This window comes from Chelmon rostratus, chromosome 2, assembly GCF_017976325.1.
Source record: "Chelmon rostratus isolate fCheRos1 chromosome 2, fCheRos1.pri, whole genome shotgun sequence".
NCBI lineage: Eukaryota > Metazoa > Chordata > Actinopteri > Chaetodontiformes > Chaetodontidae > Chelmon > Chelmon rostratus.
The window spans coordinates 18,853,543-18,875,238 of record NC_055659.1 but is presented as its reverse complement, the minus strand read 5'-3'; the positions used below and the strand labels follow the sequence as shown (position 1 = coordinate 18,875,238).

General features: G+C 39.1%; 1 protein-coding gene across 3 annotated transcripts; it reads right to left on the bottom strand.

Annotated features, from left to right (window-relative positions):
- Positions 1–604: 604 nt before the first annotated feature.
- On the bottom strand, positions 605–19,152 carry inavab (innate immunity activator b). 3 transcript variants are annotated; one of them, XM_041952926.1, is made up of 10 exons: positions 18,900–19,152; positions 11,345–11,459; positions 7,898–8,031; positions 6,258–6,380; positions 5,906–6,137; positions 5,683–5,736; positions 5,160–5,466; positions 4,251–4,406; positions 3,316–4,021; positions 605–2,407 (listed from the first exon to the last, which is right to left on the bottom strand). In XM_041952926.1, the coding sequence occupies exons 2-10, from the start codon at positions 11,397–11,399 to the stop codon at positions 2,315–2,317; spliced, it is 1,860 nt and encodes a 619-aa protein (XP_041808860.1). In that variant the 5' UTR covers positions 11,400–11,459; positions 18,900–19,152; the 3' UTR covers positions 605–2,314. The 3 variants fall into 3 exon arrangements, with proteins under 3 accessions (XP_041808860.1, XP_041808850.1, XP_041808869.1); XM_041952916.1 differs by lacking the exon at positions 18,900–19,152 and adding an exon at positions 13,902–14,023; XM_041952935.1 differs by lacking the exon at positions 18,900–19,152 and adding an exon at positions 13,902–14,023 and having other exon boundaries at positions 4,251–4,403.
- Positions 19,153–21,696: the final 2,544 nt, after the last annotated feature.

Below are 21,696 nucleotides of genomic sequence, written 5' to 3'. Positions count from 1 at the left end.
ACGATTTTTTTTACATTTAACAAAAGCACCTAACCATAACATGACTGAACAGGGAATATATTCCATTTCAGATACAACAATGAGTTCAACATGTCTGAAACTGACATAACAGTTAACAGCAACAATACATAAAACATTGCCTCAACCTGGCAACAGCTGTAACAATCTTGTGCAAAACAACTCATTACATAACTAACTGCCTTATTTCCACTAATCCTTTTCCATTATACATAATCACTATTAAGTACACACCTGTGTGCACACAATGCAAGGTAGAGATGCCAAAATTACAACTGAGCACTGTCAATAGGCCTTTACACAGCAGACATTTTGACTTGTGTAACTAATAATATTGAAGATAGCTCTGCTCTATTCAAGTGTCCCAATAGGCCATGACAGTGTAACAGTGAGCCAGCATGAACAATACCAGGACCCTGAAACTGAAGCAGCTAAATAGAATTCAGCCATCATTAACTTTATTATCACACCCTGTGCTTTTGCTACAGTGACATGTCTAAAAAGGCCTACAGGAGGGCACTGACACTGGATTAATGGGACGTGATGCAAGTAAATGAAACTCAACACTATGCAAATAATAATCTTTATTTTCTTCCACAGGGAAAACATTTTCACAGATTTCTTTAACAGCAACATAACACATTATTATTAGGTCTTATCATTTAAACTACTTTAACTGATAAATAAAAAAAGACAGTAAAAAAGAGGCACACAAGGTAACATGATTGTGTTTTCTATATATATATATATATATATATATATATATATGTATTTTTATATACAGTATATATACACACAACTAGACACGGTCTTTACTGCTGCTGGATTTTGCAAACTCAGGTCCATGTCTTCTTTTATTTAAAGTCTGACTTTCTATGAGTCCAATGGTGCAAATCATAATAAATTAACAGATAAATAGATCACTGTGAGAGATCAGTCAGTGTGTAGTTGTAGAGGAATTTGCAGTAATTTTCTCTCATTCTCGAATGATCAACCATCAAAAGCTTGTGGGAGACTTGATTGTGAATCACATGTTGCAAACGTTTCAAATACAGTTCACCTCAAGAGTTGAAATTGTGTGAGTTCTGACAAAAAGGCTTGCACTAATACAGACGCTGATAAAGATTCTGTTAAAGCTCAGGACGTTTACATTTCAATTTGACATGTCAATAGCTGCCAAGCATCAAGACTCTGCTGTTGTCTTTATCTGCTAAGTTCATATCTAGTTTCATCTAATTGATTAAGTCCGTTAGTAATTCAAGTTAGACGGCACAGCCACACATGTAAGTATAAAAACAAATATCAAATCTAAGCAGCTCAAGTTCATTAAAATGGTGACTCAATCAAGGGAATATTAAACACAAAATGTGGTTATAAAAAGAACATGTTGCTCATTTACATTATTTTACAATGAATTGATTTCCTTCATACAGTTGGGTGAAAAGGAGCACTTAATTCTCCATCTACCAAACTGCAAAAAGTAAACTACACAAATGAGCATTATTTAACAGTGTGTTTTGGCTACAGATAGCCACATCTGATGCAGCAATATTGACGTACCTAGAGTTGTATAACTGATGGCTTTATTCATCTGAGATTAACTGTTATCGTTTGTTACATTAAGACAGTTATTTTAAAAACATTTCTAACTTAAATGTGCAATTTTGGTGGACATTTCTGTTAGAGCTCCTGCTATGTCCAACCACTTTGCTGCTAATTACTATTTCATTTATAATTGCTCTACATGTCAAGATAACCCTTTTTTTAATAACGCAGAAACTCTGATCATGATAATCTGTTTTTTGAGAAACTGAATAACCAGTTTTGATCTTGCAGCACGTTCATGGTGGCTTTGGACACAGTCACAGGTTAAAACATTGCTCAGTAAAAACAAAAATAAAAAAAATAGAGTGTTTATCCCCTTTCAATTTAACATTTAACAAGCATTCAGTTCAATGCTTCATTTGTAACTGTTAGTACAAAATAACATACAGAGAGCGGACAAAAACAACAAGTTCTCCAAAATACAATGCTAGGGAGGTGATTCAATTTTACAGTGACTCTGGAGGCTGTAGTTTGTGTTATTATTGTATTAGATTGCATTATATTGTGTAAGATGTTCCAGTTTTTTCATCCTCCCTCTATATGCCAAAATAAAGGCAGGCAGGTAAACAGGATGATGTGACCTTTCAATAAGCACTTAATCCGACTTGATTTTCTGACTACTTCACTTCACGGGTAATTGGAAATTGAGTTTACATGTTCAGTTTGCAGTCCAAGTTCAGGTGGTTTTAGTTTACACTTGACTTACAAAGTGAGAACCATCATCTCCAACCCAGTGCCCTAGAGGGCCATCTGCAGCTTGTTGAGGAGCCCTTCGTTGGATACCCTGAAAGTTAGAGACAGAAAAACAACGATACTTTTAGAGGCACGATTAAGATGTGAAGATATACAGTAACATATATCTTGTATCTGGGATTTAGTTTAGATATACAGTCTTCTGTAGCATGCTCTTAACTATGCAGGACCTCGGGTCTAAATGCAACATGCCTTATCCTCAATGTAAACGAGTAACCTACACAACTCTCTGCTTTCACTTGTACATTCAGCAGTTTGCCGTCATTGTAAAAAACGAAATATTTCTGCTATATCTAGTTGGACTTCCTCGACGACCTTCAACAGATGTGCATGTATGGGTCTGGATAAATTGAAGCAAGAATCAGAAATCTAAAAGCTGTAGTCGTTAGTGCCTTAAACATCTTACCATCAGTTCATCCCAATGCACAAAATATCTGTCTGTATCTTGAATATAAACTTCAAAAAAATTTAAATGCAGCATAATTTTTTTTTAAAAATCTCATTGAATTGTAAATCAATTTTCACACCAACTTAAACTGGTTAAAACACCTCTTTCTGTTTTACATTTGGAAAAACATGGCGAAAATCTCTGCTTCAACCTCTTGTACAATATCTTGAGATAAGACAAATGTCTTCCTGTGTGACTGCGCATTAAATAAACAGACAGTAAATATAAAGTGAGTAAATAAAATCCCCCCACCCAGCTTTCTGTGTATTATTCCATTCATTACAAAGTCACTTTGAGCCGATTCATTGTGAAAATGTGAGAAAGAAAAACTGATCACATGTTGTCGGTAGATAAGTACATATTTTCCTGCCTATAACTACTAATTAAGTAAGTTAGTAATTACTTAATACCACTTGCTGCAGTAATTTTGACTGTCGACTGTTAGTAATGTCTACTGTTAGACATAAAGGACAATAAACTTGTCTGCTTACCTGTTGGTAGTACTTCTGATTTTGGTAGCAGACCGAGTCCCGGGCTGACATGCTTTTAACTCTTACGGCTCCCTGTCTGTCAAGTGAGCGGGACCTGGGGGCTTTGAACTGGCTGCGCCGGTGCCATGACTTGAGCTGTTCATTCACTACTTGTTGTGAGAGACCACTGGACTGGAAGTGTGGATGGTCCCACTGAGCTGGGGAGGAGGAGAGTCTGATATCAGGAGGCAAATGCCTCTGTGCTCTCTGCTGGGGCACAACGGCGTCTTTATACCAATACTCGTATCTGTTGGAAGGCGAGGGAGCCTGCTGGGCGTAATAGCTCCGCGCCAAGTCCAGATCAGGTGGGTAGACCATTTCTTCATTATAATAGGCTTTGTGAAAACTGGGGCTGGACTGGTGCCTGGGATTATGGTAAAAGCCAGTGCGTGGGAAGGCTGGAGGTCCATAGCTGCCAACTGGGCCACAGTGCAGGAATGCCGATTGATATTGTTTGGGCAAATCACAGGGCAACTCCTGACACGGTGAGCTGTTGTAAGATGTAAACGAGTGTTCAGAGTTGCTATCCTCAGAGCTAGCAAGGTTTCCATAGTTCATTGCAGGAGGAGGAGTCTCTGGTAAAGTTATTTCGTATTCTGTCAGTCGCCTCCTTGGACCTCTGGTGCGACCACGGTCTTTTTCAAATGGAGATTCAGGGTTGGACAACCTGTGCAAAACACACAACATATGCTGTTACATAGCAAGGGCGTTATTATGGCTGCTTAGCAAACAAACTCAACCTCTGAATAAAAGGTACATCTTACAGTCCCTGATTTAAAAAAAATAACTATACATGTAAGGTCACTGATCATCACTGCGGTTTGCAGTTAATCAAAGCTTCAATATAAGAGTGCTGCTGACGCACAGTACTGTAGAAGTGTTTAAGGTGTGGCTACCTGAGGGACAGCTGTCTGTGCACGCGCATCTCTGGCGTGGAGGGCGTGCTGTTTGACTGGGTACGGCTCAGCTTCAGATGGGAGAGTTGCATTGGCAGTGCAGACTGTGCTAAACAAGCCTCCAACGGTGGCAACAGTTCACTTTTGGCTGGACTGCTGAACACACAAAAATGGCAGCACAAGAAATCATCAACATCAGCAGAGGATGTTGTATGTAAACATCATGAATCCATTACACTGACAAAGGAGAGTTGACATTACCACAGATTATTATTATTATTATTATTATTATTATTATTATTATTATTATTATTATTATTATTATTATTATTATTATTATTATTATGTGTTATTGACTACTTGACAGTCTGAATTATAATGAAGTGTCATTATAAATCTGCAGGATTTATGCTGTAGCTCAGTGTTGGCTCTTCCCACTGACTTTTGTAGCACCAATGCAAAAGCAGGTGGCAGTGTTGCACATTAATCACTGACATCTTTGTTCTGCAGGGAAGGAACAAGGGTTTGCACTGGAAACAGTTTCGCAGGATGAGTTATTTTGTCCAGCACTATTGAAAAGAAAAAGCATCTTCATCCTACTCCATGTTGTATTCACTATCAACTAACAACAACAAGGAAATACAAAGCAGCCCGAGTACACCAATTAGCCCTTTCAATGTCAATGTGACCTTGAGGTATAAAAGCAGTTTTGAAAGGGTGAATAATTTGTAGTTTAAAGCAGACGTGAAGCTTTAATTATTCACTTCCTTCAGCTTGTTTTTTTCAGCCTTTTCAAAGGACAATTCACTCACAAGCTTGTTAATGCTACAAGTAGCACCAAAACCACACATTTTCAAAACTAAAAACCTGATGAACAGGAAAGGAGCCATGATGGATGGTCTGTGCTACCTCATCTTGCTGGAGAGGCTCGACTTCTTGCTCTTCTGGTAGGGTTGGTCGAGACTAGACTCTGTCCACGGGGAGTTCTGGATGGGAGGAAGGTCATACACGGGGCTTGAGGTTAAACTCAGCGTGGGGGCGAGGCTCGGACGGGGAGACTGGCTTGGGGTCGACGGCTGGGGCTGTGGAGCCACAGATGGAGACATGTAGGAGCCGTCTATTACGGACTGTGAGGACACAGGGGAAGGCTGGGGAGGATCAGTCTCTCCTGGATAGTGGAGTCCTGAGGATAGTTGTGATGACTGGCTTGTGACTTCTAGAGGAAAACAGAGATTATATAGTCTATGACACCTGCAGAAAGTTGGTAAAGAGTTGGTAAACATCTCCTCCATAGACTCGTTTATTAAGAGAAACCATTAGGACTGCACTATTCAAGGTACCTTCTGCACACACTGCTTTATGGTTTTATGGTAAATATTCCTCTGATTTTATACTGTGCTGCTCTATTCCGCTGGTAGAAATTGGGTCTTACCTTCATCTTGCACTACAGAATCAGACAGAGAGCTGTCATCAGATGTACCCAGATCTGAAAAATCAGACAAAACACTTTGATATATATGTGAACTATCAAATGATCCGTTTCTACAAGCCTATGGAAAACCAATAAAGAATCATTAAGTTATGAAGTAAGAATGAAAGGTTATGAAAGAGACTTGACGTCAAACTCTCCTGTAGCTTGGCCAGGTGCTTTTTACCTTGTTGTGTAATATTAAAAGCAGGGAGTGGTGATGATCGACCGTGCTCCAGTCGCAGCTGAAACGCCGTCTCTTGTAGCTGCTTGAGTTTTTTCTCCTCTCTCTTGCACTGCTGTAAGCGGCTCTTTTTCACAGCCTTACTCAGGTGATCCTCCTCGCAGAGTTTGCGCGCTGCCTCGAATATCTTCATCTGAAGTGCTAACTCAGCATCCACTAAACTCAGCTCTGACTCCTGTAAAAGTTAAGGCAGGATGACAAGAGCGTGACTTTTCAAACACTGGATGTCCTTGAGGTTTAAGCACTATTTAAAAATACATTACTCAGTTTTGCAGCCTTTAAATGCTTCTTATACCTCTGCTCCTTGAGGGATACTTTGTTCGTCCAGTTTAAACGCAGCTCCAATACGTCTGCGAATCTGTGGAGGCTTCTCTCCCAGCAGTAGAGGATAATCATCTGAGAGCCGGCCTGTCAACTCCTAAACAACACAAAAAAATAACGTTAAGCCAACTGTCCACAAAGCAACATTTGAACATGGCTAAAAGTTTATTTTTCTGAAGACAGACCCTGGCTTGGTAAATACTTAGTTGAGATAAAGACATATTTTTAAATGCTGATAAATCCTTTTGGTTTAGTTGTTCAAATAAAGACACACTCATCTCTTCAGAGGGTTTATTCACCCATAACCATGGCAGTTTTGAAACGATGTACAAGTATCTTATTCTGCTGTCCTTACATGTTGAGGCATATAGGCTCAAGGAATCTGTTGCACAATTCTGCGTTTGCAGAGATTTCCTTTCACAACACATTCTTTGGGTCTCACTTTCTCAGTGTATCCGGTGCCCGTGTCCAACCAAACCCATAGCACCACAACTCATGGCGACTGCCTCCATTAGAAGAACAGTCATAAAAACACTGTTACTTTGAGTCACTCCTAGCCAGCCACCTTTGCAGACAGACTAAACCTTATGCACAGCCAATAAGATTAGTTGTTCTTTTGTCACCGAGCGAAGGAGAGGCATCATGCCTGCCATTAGTTCACCTAAGCATGTCCCAACAGGAGTGCCCAGCCCGAATGTCAACAGGAAAGAATGATCAGTCCTGGGATTTTACCCTGAAGCACTGATGCATGTCATACTCCTACAGGAATATGTGTCCAGTTTCGAAATAACTTCATGTAGCAATTTTTAGTCGTTATTTGGTCATTTACAGAGAAGAGGGAAAGAAAGAGAAAGAAGCAGAAGAGATTGAAAATGAAAGGGTGACGTGACAAAGGTCTTTCTCGGCTGGATTCGAATCCAGGCTGTCATGGGAACACTGAAATTGCTTTGGCCAACTGAACCACCATGATACCTCTTCAAAAGCTGTCATACATTAAAAAGTCTCATTGCAGCCACATTGTGTGGTCTAATTTCACTGCACAATGTGTCTGAAAGGAAAGGGATGATGTTTGCATTCTGCTCAGTGGTAAGAGCCAAAATAATAACGTCACAAAGGGCAAGAGGGTAGATTAAAAGGCCTTTTGTTTCTTCTCAGTGGAGTTCCTGACTGGATTCAACCACAGTGACATTAAGGCCAAGCTAATTCAGACAAATCTGAAAATGCATGCATTTGTCAGACATCCACATACACAAAGTCAGTGCTTCTGAGCCGCTCAAATTAGATCTGAAATGTAATTTCTTACAGGTTACTTGCAGTAAAGTGCGCCATCAAACATCCTGCAATAAACTACTCTACCTCTTTAACCTTTCATAACAGGTGCTGAATCATATGTGGCGAGTACATTTTGTCACAGCTTGCCTAATTACGTAAATGTCTCCTTTGTTTCACTTTGTCTAGGTCTACTAACACCTATATTAAGATGTTAATGATCTTAGATTATCATGATTATGTGACTCATTTGTTCTGTGACATATTTTCAGTGTAATTTTGTTATGCAGCCTCATCAGTTTTTAAGATGAATGGCCTGTTGGTTTGCAGATTTCTGTTACTTACAGCTTCTCGGATGCAGAGTTGCTTCAGCTCCTGTAAGCAGAACTCCAGTCGTTTTTGGAGAGCCTGGTGCTTGAGCTTCATGGCCCGTGTGTGTGTGGTCACATCCTTCGTATGTGTCGTTGGACTGTCAGAGCCTTGTAGCGGAACAGGAAAGAAGCATATGGGCTCATGTGAGATGTGACTGAAATGTGAATGTTAAACGTTTGTTATTCAGTACTCAACACGAGAACAGAAGCAAGTGGGAATTAGAGTTAGCGATGACTAAGTAAAGCCAAAACTTAAAGCAGTTGCCCTTTCTATTCCAAAGGGAAATTCACAAAAAAAAGTTAAAGTAAGACTTCAACTAATGATTACTTTCAATATCACTTAGTCTGTAAATGTAAAAGAGAAAAATATGAAAAGTGTCTGTAAATAGCTGATCTATATTCCGGAAACCGCAAAGGTAATTAATTTAACGATTAGAAAAGAAACCAAAGAAAAGCAGCAAATCCTCAGAGGGTGGAACCACAATTATAACATACAACATTTTCACATGATAATTGACTTTGATCATTTATTCATTAAATACAGAAACAAACCATTTTTGAGAAATTTTCTGTTGATTATTTAACATTTTTTGACACAAAAGCATATCTACATACACACTATGTAACACAGTTGCTAGTGTAACAGGAAGCTGCAACTTGCAATCCGAAGCAATAAATACTACTTTTATGGAGCTTATCTCAACTGAACTCTCTGGTCATTTTGGAGACGGATGCATGACGTAAGACTGAAAGGTGTTTTGGTATCAACTGGCAACTTAGCGAACACGTGCTTAATGTGTGTGAACAATTTTTAAATTGAACCACAATGAATTTTTGCTGTCTTGTGAGTATTCTGGCATGTCCATACTGTGTCAACCCGTACCTGAGTATGATTAGAAAGTGCACTTTCATTACACCGCTGAATGAACTCTCGACGCCACTACAGACAACGCAACGGCTACATTCAACAGAACGTACCTTTTGTTTTTATCTTTGTTTTTATTTGTGGCATGCAGAATGAGTGGCAGGCTCCTCGTAACTATAAACAATTAGTGTGTGTTCGACTGGTGCTGTCTGCAGCCTTCGTGACTAATGACATTAAGATTAGTCTCAGGACTGTGGGAGTGGCTTCAGGCAACATGCATTGAGCACCACATACCTTCAGAGATTATTAACAGAGTCCCTGCAGGTATTTACAAATGTCGGAGGTGCGACAGGAAAGAAGTGTGACAGCACAACAATAGGCCAAGGAATTCCTCTTCTTAGAGTCACAATCCCTCTATTCTTTATAGATCGACACTTCTCATTGTATACAAGAGACGTCACGTGGCTCAATTAAAGTGCAAGGAATGTCAGAAAGGCCAGAACTAATCAGCAGACACTGCTGGGTGTAGCAAAAACAAGAGTTTGCTGTTATTTCTATGGTAATTGTTACCATATAAAGGAATAACATAACCAAAATTTGAGACTGCCTTTTACTTTAACAATCCCAAAATACAGACTGACCTACAAAATACAAAGAGCAACACATCCAGACGAGTTGCATCTGTTCATTTGGTCAATGAAATGTCAGAAAAGGATAAGAAATGCTTGTTTTGTTTGATCAACCATCCAGGCAAATGCCAACTGGCTCACTGATTACTGAAAGATTACTGAAATGACTGCCAGGTCATTTTCTGCCAAACAATTAAATTAATGATTAATAGATTCAATATTTTAGCTTTTATATTCGCGAAACCAGGACAAGGGCAGAGTTTTTTTCCTGAAGAAAACCCAGACAGGACCATTTGTACCACCATTTGCACACATCTAATTCTGTTTACACGTCTTGGAGAAAACAACTGCATATGTGAAAGAAGTAGTATAAAGCCTTTTGTAGCTCCACAGGGAGCTGAACGAAACCTTTGATGCATGCAGCGCCTGTTGGGGTTGAGGACTAAGACAAAGAAGTTTGAAACTGAAGGAAATCTGGAGGTGTTGAGTTAGAAAGAAGTGAGCTGACAGACCCTCTGTAGCTCACCCCTCACTCTGCTTGAGGCTGGTGGCTACATTAGGCGCTACTAGCATAACACACCTGAATCTCCGACTTAACCGTCCACAGGCATTGCGGGTAATATAAGCGCCATGTTTTCTCATGGAAGAAGACTGCGCTGTTCTGATGAACCAATTCTGATGTTTTACGGTCCATTGTGAGTCTGAGAACTGTTAATACTTTTAGCACTTCTGGATCTGGATCATTTGAATTGCTTCCTTCGTGTTGCGTAGGACACATCGACTAACCTGCAGGAAATCACAGTGGACCGTATGCATTTTAGTCGCTGCCTGAGTTTTCATATGACAACTTGCTTTCTGTGATTAAATATAGGACTTGCACTTATTTCCAACTGGCTGGAACAACTACCTGAAACAAATTACATTTGGCTTATGCTAAAGAGTTGATTTAACAATATAATTCATTTTATTGACACATGATTCAGATTGCAGCCCAAACCAGGAGAAGATATATGTTATGAACAGTGTCTGAATTTAACAGCAAGCAGTTAAGTACAGAATGAGTAGGTAGAAGTAAATTGTGTCTTACGCAGAAAGAGATCAACATCTTGACTTGATATTAATTCTACTTTTTTAAGATGTTGATAAATTAGAAGCTTTTTGAAATATTAGTTATGACAGTTACTGTAGGCACGTTAATGCAAGTGTTAAACTTCAGGTGCTGACCACCAGGCATGTTCACTACTCAAGGGACTGTGTACACTTACTTTCTTCAGGCATAAACAACTCCAATATAATTACATGTATGTTTTGATGAAAGTTTATTGGGACTTTCAGGTCTTCAGTTTGAGGACATCTAAAGGCAGGTGGTGAGATAAGATTACAAAGGGTTGGACTAAGCTGTGTACTTAGCTTCAACATTGATTTGGGACTCAAGCAAGAGTCTACAAGCTAAAAGAGCTTAGTGCTTTCCTTTTTAAATCAATGTGTGATCTATATAAAGGGTGTGAGTCTCACGCAAACTTGTCAGTACTAATTTCAAGTCTGAACAGTCAAAGAACATTTCGACAAGCCAACGTTCAAACTCAACCCCGACTTAAATCCACTTTATATTTCCACATAGTATAGCACTTCACTAAAGCTGCCCAGTGTCCCTCAGACATATTTGGGTGACCAGCCAAGGACAATCTGCAGTCCAGTTTGTTTTCTATAAAGGTTTCACCAAACCTTGCTGTAGTGAACTGTGAACACATGCACTCCTTCAAGCTGTGATACAACGAGACAAAATGAATGGAGGAACATTGTTAAACATAGCGTTGATCATCAAATGAATGCTTCACGGAGCCTGAAAAATACTGCATGAAACGACAGTAGCACTACTACGTAATGTATTTAAAAAATGCTCTAAGTGATACAGTACATGTTTTACCTGAATGAAGGATGATGCCGCTGTCAGTGTCACTGATCTCGCCGTTGCCCTCCATGCCAGTAGATCGACTTCCTGTTGCTGTTCTTCAGTGGATAATGTCGCTGCTCACCATTTCCTGTAGAGCATCCATTACAATTTTCAAGCTTTTTCAGGGATCAAGTCAGGGATCATTTGTGGCAGTGTCTCAAATACATACATATTTCTGAATGGCTGTTGTAGTAAAATGGCAAACGCAAAAACAAAGAGTTCCACAAATGTGTTGTTTATCTGTCATTTCATGAAGGTATGAGGCATTAGATATGGTTTACTGGCAATTCAGCCCAGAAAGCAGCACAGTGTTTAAGCCTGCAGCCTCTGGAAGTCCATTCAGAGGTAGTGAGACATTAAAAACACCGGAATATTCAAGGAATTACAAGCAACTAGTCACTGAGCTTCAAACAAAAGCCATAGACGAGCAGTCAAAATCCAAAATCAAATCTAAAGGCCAACAGCATTAACACAAGCTTCCAAAGACTGCCCATTACTCAATCTCGTGACCTGTAGCTTGAGTGATTCAGGTGTGACTTGTCTTCTTGACCCTACAGTCAGGTGTAGTCATAGTCTCCCAAAGCATGAGTACACATACATGTTGCCAAGTCTAGGGTGTTTCCTGTGACTGCCTGTTTGTTAGTCGCTGATGTCATGTGATCGGCATTATCTCATTCCTTCTGATAAGAAGCTCAGGACACATCAGCCATATATGCAGCTGGTGTCAGATAAAACTGTGAAACTTGCTGGTTAAATTATTAACTAACAAAATAAAGGAATGTGGCGTTGGCTGCATACCAACACACATGGGAGGTGCACCTCAGCTAGCAGTAGGAAGCTTCCCAGCAGCCACTGTTCAGTTTTCTGGAGGAACTTGATGATGTGAAGTCATAAGCTGCGACACACAAGACTTGTTTCTAGACTTTAGTTCAGCCACATGGTGACATTGTGAAACACAGGGATCCATAAAATGTATCCCATTATCATCCTGAACATGACCGGAACATGACACATCCCCCACGCAGCTCCTATGACTGTGACAGCAGCCTTCGCACCGCCAACTCACAGATAACTGGCTGCTGTGTTTGCTAAATTACGGTGAAACTGCTCATTTACAGCACACTTAAATAACAGCACGCTACAGTGCTGAATTTAAACTGAATACTTTGAAAAATAAATGGAAACATATGCTAAGTTTTGCAGAAATGTTTGCATGATCTACAATCATTGGTATCGACTGGCTCTCACACTCTGCTAGTTGTCCGTTCTGTGTGAGCACTGAAAAAGAAATCTGGTATCTGTACACAGCCCTGGTTCTGTAAAAGGGAAACCAACAACGTGGCTCGGACCGGGCCACACAACACCATTTCAGCCAATCAGCAACAGGTGTTCATGCTCGTGCTCAGGGGAAGGGGAGGGGAGATGGGGGAGCGACAGTAAATCTGACGCACTAACCTGTGATCACATTGTGAAGAGGGAGAGATGGTAACGTCAACAATTTTTGACTCAACCCCACCTTTAACTGATTAATCATCAATGTCTGAAAATATTGAAAAGCACCCATCACATACTCCCAGAGCCCAAGATGACGACTTCAAGTATTCATTTATTTATCCGACCAACCGTCTAAATTTACATTTACAACAATACAACACAGGGAAACGCTGGAATCAATATGTGTTTGTCATTTTTGCCAGATAAATTACTTAAATAATTACTCAGTCATCAAAATAGTTACAGATGTCAGTGTTCTGTTCATTTTAGGCATGTAGACCAACTAACTGACCAAAAAATATGATGATCTAATACAGTACATAATACATCAAGTAGGTAATTTTATCCAACAACACACACAAAGACTTGCTGTACTTTAAAAGCTGGGTTTTCTTTTATGTTTTCAGTTTTCACTTCCCCGCTCACCAGTTCACAGTGAACTGACATCCCCTGAAAAACCAGCAGACTCTCATCCCTCCGTGGCACAGGGATGGAACCGCGCTTTAAAAGGGAGGCAACCGAAACTACTCAACAAGTTTGATGCACTGATATGAGAAATCTTGCCATCAGAAAATACAACATGAACTACACTGAGCAGCGTGTAACATTTTTCTGATGTTTTGTTTGACATATTCTGTGTTAAACATTTTACAACAATTTTCTATTTTATTTGGTAGACAAACACACAAGTACACTTGCAACACATAAACACATATGAAAAAAGGGAAAGTGCTGTTTCTACCCTGAAGGTGATAAGAAACTGCTCTGAAGTACAAAACAATAGCTGAAGGCATTTGTTCCCCATTATTCTAAGTGTCAATGTTAGTGCCACAGACAAAACAAGCACACCTCACTGACATAGTTTGTGTAAAAGCACAAATGTCCCAGCATGAAATATTAACTCAAAAATACTATTAACACAATCACAGCCATTCTGCAATCATCCAAACTCACCAAGATGACACTAGACGAATTAAGAAAGGCCGACAGTGCATGAAACACTGCCTATTGGACAACATTTGAAAAATGTACTTACTTTATCAGACACTGAGGAAACCTGTCAAAATCCAAAGAGTGAAAACCTTCCCTCACAATTCCCGACTTGATTGGAAATGCACAAAACCCGAGGTGAGCAGAGTCAGGACAGGAATGAGAGACTCGCCCACTAAGAAAGCGCTGCCTGCTGAAGAGGAGTGGCCACACAAAGAGAGGGCTGAACACTGGAGTCAGTATCATATAACTCAGTGCTCCCGTCTGAGCCTGAAACTATGTCAGTAACACACATCCTGAGAAATTACTCTTCAGTTTACCTTCTTATCAGTGTGCTAAAGGATGGGTGGTGGCTACCTGTGTGAAATGTGTCTCATTACAAAAGCACCATTAACAAGGACTGAGGGCCCAGGAGAAACATACGAGCAACAACACGTAAGCTATAATGTCTGTTTTAGAGCTGAAATAATCAATTGATTAGTTCAGAAAAAGCAAAAGAGCCAAAAATCAGCCAGTTCCAGCTTCTCAAATATTAACATTTCCTGCTCTTCTTCATGCTATATAATCGTAAATTTGATATCTTTGGGTTGTTAAATTCACATTAAGCAATGTGAAGACACCACCTTCCAATCTGGATACTTGTGATTGGCATTTTTTTTATCAAACAATTAAGTCACAAAGTATTAATCAAGAATGAAAATTCATTGGTTACAGCCCTGCTCAGTTTGTCCACATGATGTTAACAACCAACAACTTTTAGGAGTTCAACCTCGTCAATAATTTCTGGTCCCAGGTTTGTGGGACAACTGCTAGTAGTCTGACTTTCAAGCATAATATATGAAGCCAAAGCTCATGCTATCATCCATGGCTTGGTAACTGACTGACTGATGACTCTCTCACGAAGTTCACATCCTCTGATTTCTTACAATAACCTGACCGTGAGATAGTTCAAAGATCAAATATCTGGTCGATGCATTTCTGCTGCCATCTCCTGGATGTTCAAAGCGCCAAATAAAATGGATAACTATTGTAAGTTTATAACTATAATTATAAACTTACAAATTCATGTTTCGTGCATCTTTATTTGAACAGAGACAATAGACAAAAACATTAACCTTACATAAAACAAGGAGAGTTGTAATGCACCAGGTATTAGCAAACTGCTATTTTCCACCCATAGTCTCTGAGCAGGTAGGTAGAATAATAAACTAATAACTTACTTTCTTAGATTTGCAAATAAACTAAACCTAAACTTTACCACTTCTCTTCCTACTTACAGACTACTAATGCCAAGACCCTTTCTGGTCTGCCATTTTTTCCGCCACTAAAAAGGGGGACACACATGGCAGTGGGATAGTCCGCATGATTTACAGAGACCAAGAGGCAGCACCTGCTATGTGACTGCATGTCTCACATTCATTCTGAATCTCAATATTCATTTTGGCTTTCCAGGAATGCTGGTGCTCAGACCCTCTGGAAAAAGGTCCAGCAATTCTCAGACACTCAAGAATCAGATCTCAAATGACATGGCACCGAGAAAGCAACAGATATTTGGTTCAGTAGCTTCTACATATAGGTTTCACAGCTTGAGCACCGCCTGGCACATTTCATACATGTCTTCATGCTACACCCTGACAATGCAGTTAAATACTTGATCTGATTTCTTGCATTATGCTGTATTTCTTTGTTTGACAGTGAGTTATAGTCAATCGCTTAGCTGGTAGCCTATAGCAAAATACTGTTAATCTACTTTAAAGATCAGACAATAAATCAGCCAGGCCAATAGATCCATCAGTACCAACATATATGTCAGCCAATAAATGCCAATATGTTTTTAAACAGTATCACCATTCTATTGTTTGTCCAGCAGCAAGTGGTGAAAAGATGTAATATCGCAGAACAAAATACACTGAGTTGCCAGTTGATTAGATACATGTGGCTTAAACTAATGTGATCTAAAACAAGAGCTTTCAACCATATGGTAATTTTGAAGAAGGCAGTATGTGGTGCTGCTAAACTGTACTGCATTATAGTGACAGGCGTTTCTAATATTTCGTCCACCCCATTCATATCAATGAGGACAGGCTAAATAACAGAAACACCTCTGAGTATAAAGTAACTCAGTTCAGTCTAACAGCAGGACAAAGTGCAGCCTACAAAGTGATCGTATGGTTGAATCAACACCTAGTAAAACAGTTTCAGCAAAAACTGAACATTATAATCACCACGGAGGCTGCATTTATTACCAGACTGCTGCATTAGACTGCATTACTTTAAGCTACGTGTACTTAATAAACTGGCAACTGAGTGTAGGTGTTGGGCAAGGTTGAAAGGAGTGATATCACCTCCCAGCTCCTGAAAGGTTGACGTTAAAAGAGCAGCAGGGTGTGTCTTTTGCAAACAGGCTGCATATCAAGCAGTTTGATAACCTAAAATCAGATATTAAAAATGAATAATCTCTACTGATCATGGGAAACTACAGATAACACAAACACTAATGCCAACAGTATTGTAGCTGCCTTCCTAAAAGGGAGCTGAGACAAACCTCACACACTTCAGAGCTGGAAGGAAATTAGTTTTATCACAGCGTTCCTCTTTCAATACTTTAACTACAACACGTGTGCAGTTAAGTGCATTGTATGTGATGTGAAGAGTAGTTAAACAACTTCCTCCTGCACTGATGTACAACACAGACACCCATCCAGTGTGTAAGTAGCCAGTCGGTGGATGTCATGGGTGGTTTATATAAACCAGAGTTCCCCGAGAGACTGAGAGAGGGCTTTGTCTAGCAAACACAGCAGCTGGCAAAACAAATTCTTTACATATTCTTGAGTCCTTTTATAAGTGTACAGCTAGACTCCTGCTGCCAGTGAGTAGAGCCATCAGCTGCCAGCGGAATCAAAGCTTATCCCTCAATATTTTGCAGCTTGATATTTTCACCAGGTGCTAATGGATCATTCCACTGTAATGATGCTTAAATTAAAGTGGTGTCATAAAAAAGTGTTATAAAGTTACACTAATGTATTACAAATCCTAAAGCTTTAAAAGCCAAACAAAGCAACTCTTGGAGCTGCCAGGTTCCCTCCCACCTCTTTCTGCCTGCAGCCAGCTTTAAGCTGCATGTTGCCTAAAGGCTCTAATTGACTATAATAAAGATGTGGAAAAAAACTACATGTATCTCAAATGAGCAAGTGTGCAGAAGTGGTGTGTTTGATGTGGACGACTGAATTAGATGTTTGTGCACCGCCACGCAAATCAAGATCTATTCTAAACTGCGGCCAAGCCCTTGACTGTGGCTGAGAGTGAACAAGATTAAACACATCAACACCATTACACAAAGAGATGTTTATACGTCCTCTAAAATAGCTTTCAAATAGGAAAAATTAGTCCAGACAGTCTAATAGCATTAAATTAAACTAAACTATGCACATTCTGTATCATCTTTCCAAGCACTTTATTAAAGCTATGATGTACAATGTATATATTTTGGCTGTACCAGAATCAATTCATAATCCTTTCATACCATTATATTACACAGACATATTCCAGATGTTTTCTGCATTAACCTGACATACTTGGTATCTCTGGAAAGAATACGCTCTGCACTAGAACCTAAAATGAAGTCAAATGGGTTTGAGCAAAGCTTGGTTACACAGCATGAGTTTGTAATGACTGTCGCACTGGCAGGTCATTGAGGTGTCAGGGGTTAAGCCACTTCTGTCCTGTTGCCCCCTGGTCAGTGCTCAGGAATGTGTGGATGGCTGAAATGTTTCAGTGCACAGAAATCACAAGCTAACTAATGGGACTAATGCACTGAAGAAAACATCTGTACAAACTAGAGCTGCCACAATTAGTCAAATGAGCAATTAAGTTGGCCAATCAAAAGAAAATTAATTCTAAACTAGTTAGATTATCGATTAATCTAACTAGTCTAGTCTTTGGGTCTTGGACTGCAGGCTAGACAAAAGAAGTATCTTGAAAACGTCACGTTGGGTTCTGGGAAATTGTGATGAGCATTTTTCACAATTTTTTTACATTTTATAGACTGAATGACCCATCGCGTAAATAACTGACAGATGAAACAATAATGAAAATAATTGTTAATTACTCTAACTTTTGTAGAGATTAAAGCAAAAATAAATATTAACTAAGTTTCCCACATGTCTGCCATGACTCATTTTGTAAATTGTGTCATTAGGTTGGTATACTGTTAAACTACCACCATATAAGCTGAAATAAATAAATATCCCTGTTTCATTGTTCCTCTCACATACATCTTCTTGAAATTGCTGTGCATTTCTGCTGAAAGAGGATGTTGAAAGGTTTTAACTTCTCTGCTGGCCAGCGCAGTCACATATGTTTATACAGTTTATGGTGCTTTATGGTGCTTGAAAAGTTGGTTCTCTTTTACACAGAATCAACACATCCATAAAAAAGTCTGGGACTGTCCATGAAGCCCAGGCTCATTGCATGAAGAAAGAAGGAAAGATGGAAAATAAACTCAAGAGTTCAGAAAGACACAAAACGTTTCAGTGGTTTGCCTTTATGTAAAAGTTAAAACTATGTTAATGTTACATTATATTAAAGTTAAAAGCCCTGAGGAAATGTATCATGGATGCAACTTAACAATAATGACATTATACATCATAACCTGTAATGTACATCTGAATACTGCAGCTGTACAAATGAAAGAGTTACACAGTGAAGCCAAACGGGACTCGATACCACTTGGTACGTGTCAGCTAACCTTATATAAATCTCACTGGGGTTTAAAAAAGGATAACTTGTGATGTTTATTGATCCATTTCATCCACTCGCTCAGTCAGCTTCATAAAGCTGCTGCTGGGCCTCGGCTTTAAAGAGTTTCTCAAGGTTTAGAAACTCGCTTTATCTGTGAGCTTTTCACCAAACCTTTAACTACACGCTCCCAAATACTTATTTATAAGAAACGAGGAGTTCAGCAACATAAATAAAAAGTCCATTTCGCACATGTATACAGAGTAAGTTAAACAAATCTTCTGATGCCATTGCTTGTTGCTCTTACCTTAGTAGCCTGTTAGCTAGCTAGCAGCGTGCCTCATCTGTATCCACACAATCTGCTCTCCATCGGCTCGCAGTCTCCCAGATTTGAGCTGGAAGTTTATTTCTATTTACACTGACAAAAGAGCCAAAGAAAATAAAACTAAGTTCTCGAGTTACGTTTCTGTGGGCTACACGAGAGGATATATTATAGCACAAACATTAAATTCATATTTTACTCCCCAAACGTAACTTTTGTCGGAGAGGCTACTTCGAGAGCCCAGTAAAGTAAAGCAATGCTGTGTTACCTTCCAGTGCTGTCGGAAATATTAAGAGCTACCGTATATCAAGTCTTAACCATGGTAACCGCGTTTCTGACACGCGGCACATAAATAAGTGACAGGTTACGTTATAAAAGTGAATCACGCCTTGGTGAAAATGGCCAATACAAGGCAATACAAGCACCTTAACTCATGAAGGTATGATTTACTGCTCACTATTGTACTTCTCCACTCTGTTTTTTGCTGTTGCAAATTCTACCCATGTGTCACTGGATTGTTAAACTAAAATAATGACCACCACGTAAAACATTCCCTCTATGGGTGAGTTTGCCAGTATTGTCATTTAGTGGAATTAAAAACGCTTCGAGATATGTTTAACATTATGATGTTAGAAATCACCAGTTTAAGAAGGGCATGTGAACGCCGCACAGATCATCCACTTCTCCAGTGCTGTGTGGGCGGTTTACGGCCAGTAAACAACGTAAGATTTTTTTTGTTTTGACGTCAAAGGCACTTAATCATTTCTCTGACGCTGCTAGAGTTACGTTATTTTTCCATAAACAACGGGGGACAACGTGTATTGAAGAAGATCAAAATTGGCATTGTATTCTTCTTATTTCAGCCACTAGGAGGAAGCAGTGTAGTCGTAGATTTTTAATCCTGTAAACCACGTGATCTTCCACAGAAACACCGTCGGCCGGAGATCAACACATGATCGTAGTGTCACCGATTGGTGCTGCATGAGTGTCCACACTGTCTCTGTGTCTCAAAACCAGTAACTATGCAAAGGAATCAGGATGTAACGAAAATGAAAGAATTGAATATATATGCATCAGATAAATATGAAAAATAAACCAAAGTAGCTCTCTTTGAATAAATACATTCTAAACAATGCAAGTAAATTGTAGCCTCGGCAGATTTAGACATTTACCCTAAAATGACATTAAAAACCTACTGATGATCATTATTAAAGCTAAATGACTCACTTCTATTGTGCATTACCACAACCCAAGGCCGTTCACTCAAATGAACACTTACTGCGGAAATTATCATTTCAAGACTAATTTAATGACAGACAGCAGCTAAAGGGATGAAACTAATCATCAGTGTTTTTCTATTCTAAGTTCCATTAGCTTGACTCTGTAGCGTGTGTGCGTAATGTGCAAAATATAATAAATAACCATTTATTTGTTCTGGTTTGTCAATACATCATTTTTAGTGCTAAATCATTTGTTAATTTTTAGTCTAAATTCTGTGCAGCTCATTGTTGATTAATATATGGTTAACAGTGTTGATAAAGTCATGTTTCCACATGATGAATTCTGATGAAAAAACTAAAACAGAAGTGTTTTTTTTTTCAAAAATAAAACACATTGACTGCCCTGATTTGATATCGAAATTAGGATAAACTTCTGACACTGCTCAAGTTAAAGTCATGTTGTAACAATGTTTTGTCACAATGTGACTGTTGGATCTCCACATATACATCTCATTTTAAACAGTCTTCTGATTAACAGATGATCAAGTCTTCATCTAAAGTAAACAAGGTTTGTTTTCATCAGCACTTCCTTCCTTGTTTCTTGTTTCTTGTCAGAAACAACATTAAACCACATCTGTCGCAGTGTTTTTTTTTTCAAGGCAGTTAGTTGATCTGAAACTATGGTTCAGTCCCTTTGTAATGGCTCTTTTTGTTGTAGAAAGAACTATTCTTTGAAAAAAACTATGCACATTTTAGAAATTTCAGTACAAAATCCTGAATTTATATTAAATCCTGTTCAAGAGATTCTGTCATAGTGAGACATTGAAACCTTTTGGGGTAAAAATAGAAGGGAAGTCATTCATTCAAATGTCCTCAGAGGTGCCAGATGTCAAGTTTTCTCACAGGACAGGCTGAAATGAAATATCTGTTTTAAATACATGCCTTCAAACCTTCAGCATGAACCTTTCTCAGGGAGCCGACTTTGTACAGATCAAGTGTAGCTCATGTAGACTTAAACCTTGGATTGACAACCAATGGCCTGATCTGAGAGTTGCTGTGACATTGCTTGGCATGATCTCTATGTGAATGTTCTGCATGTCGGTGGTTAAACAGTGGAGTGATAATATGCACCACAATTAGGCTGTACTTTACCTCTAAATTGACTGAAGCTGGGCAATGTTAAAAAAAATCAGATATCACTAATGTGACAGTGTCGGGTGTGTGCCGTTTTTCATACTATTAATGTAATTTAACATCAGGTAAGTGATGAAAAAATAACAATATGAACATGGTAGTTATTATCACAGGATGACAATAAATGCTAAAACATAATGTAACAGCAGCATAAGTGAAGAAGAGTCATCAAGCTGGTAAGCTAGCTGAATAATGTTGCAGCAATGCAATGCAAAAATTTCTCTGTGACATAAGCCCCTATTAGCTATGGTCATGCCCATCCAAGTGTTAGCCTGTAGCAGCAGAACCCCTCAGTATGTTAGGTGTGGGTGCAGTTTTGTCATCTATCATCTATCATTGAACACTGATGCAATTATTTGATTTAATAG

What these genes read in the sequence shown, in the direction of transcription:
- inavab (XM_041952926.1), bottom strand. Translation starts at nt 11,399, where the DNA reads ATGGAGGGCAACGGCGAGATCAGTGACACTGACAGCGGCATCATCCTT. An exon ending in GTATCCCTCAAGGAGCAGAG is followed by an intron (nt 6,138 to 6,257) that starts GTATAAGAAGCA and finishes TAACTTTTACAG; the next exon opens with GAGTCAGAGCTGAGTTTAGT. An exon ending in ATCAGAAGTACTACCAACAG is followed by an intron (nt 2,408 to 3,315) that starts GTAAGCAGACAA and finishes TCTAACTTTCAG; the next exon opens with GGTATCCAACGAAGGGCTCC.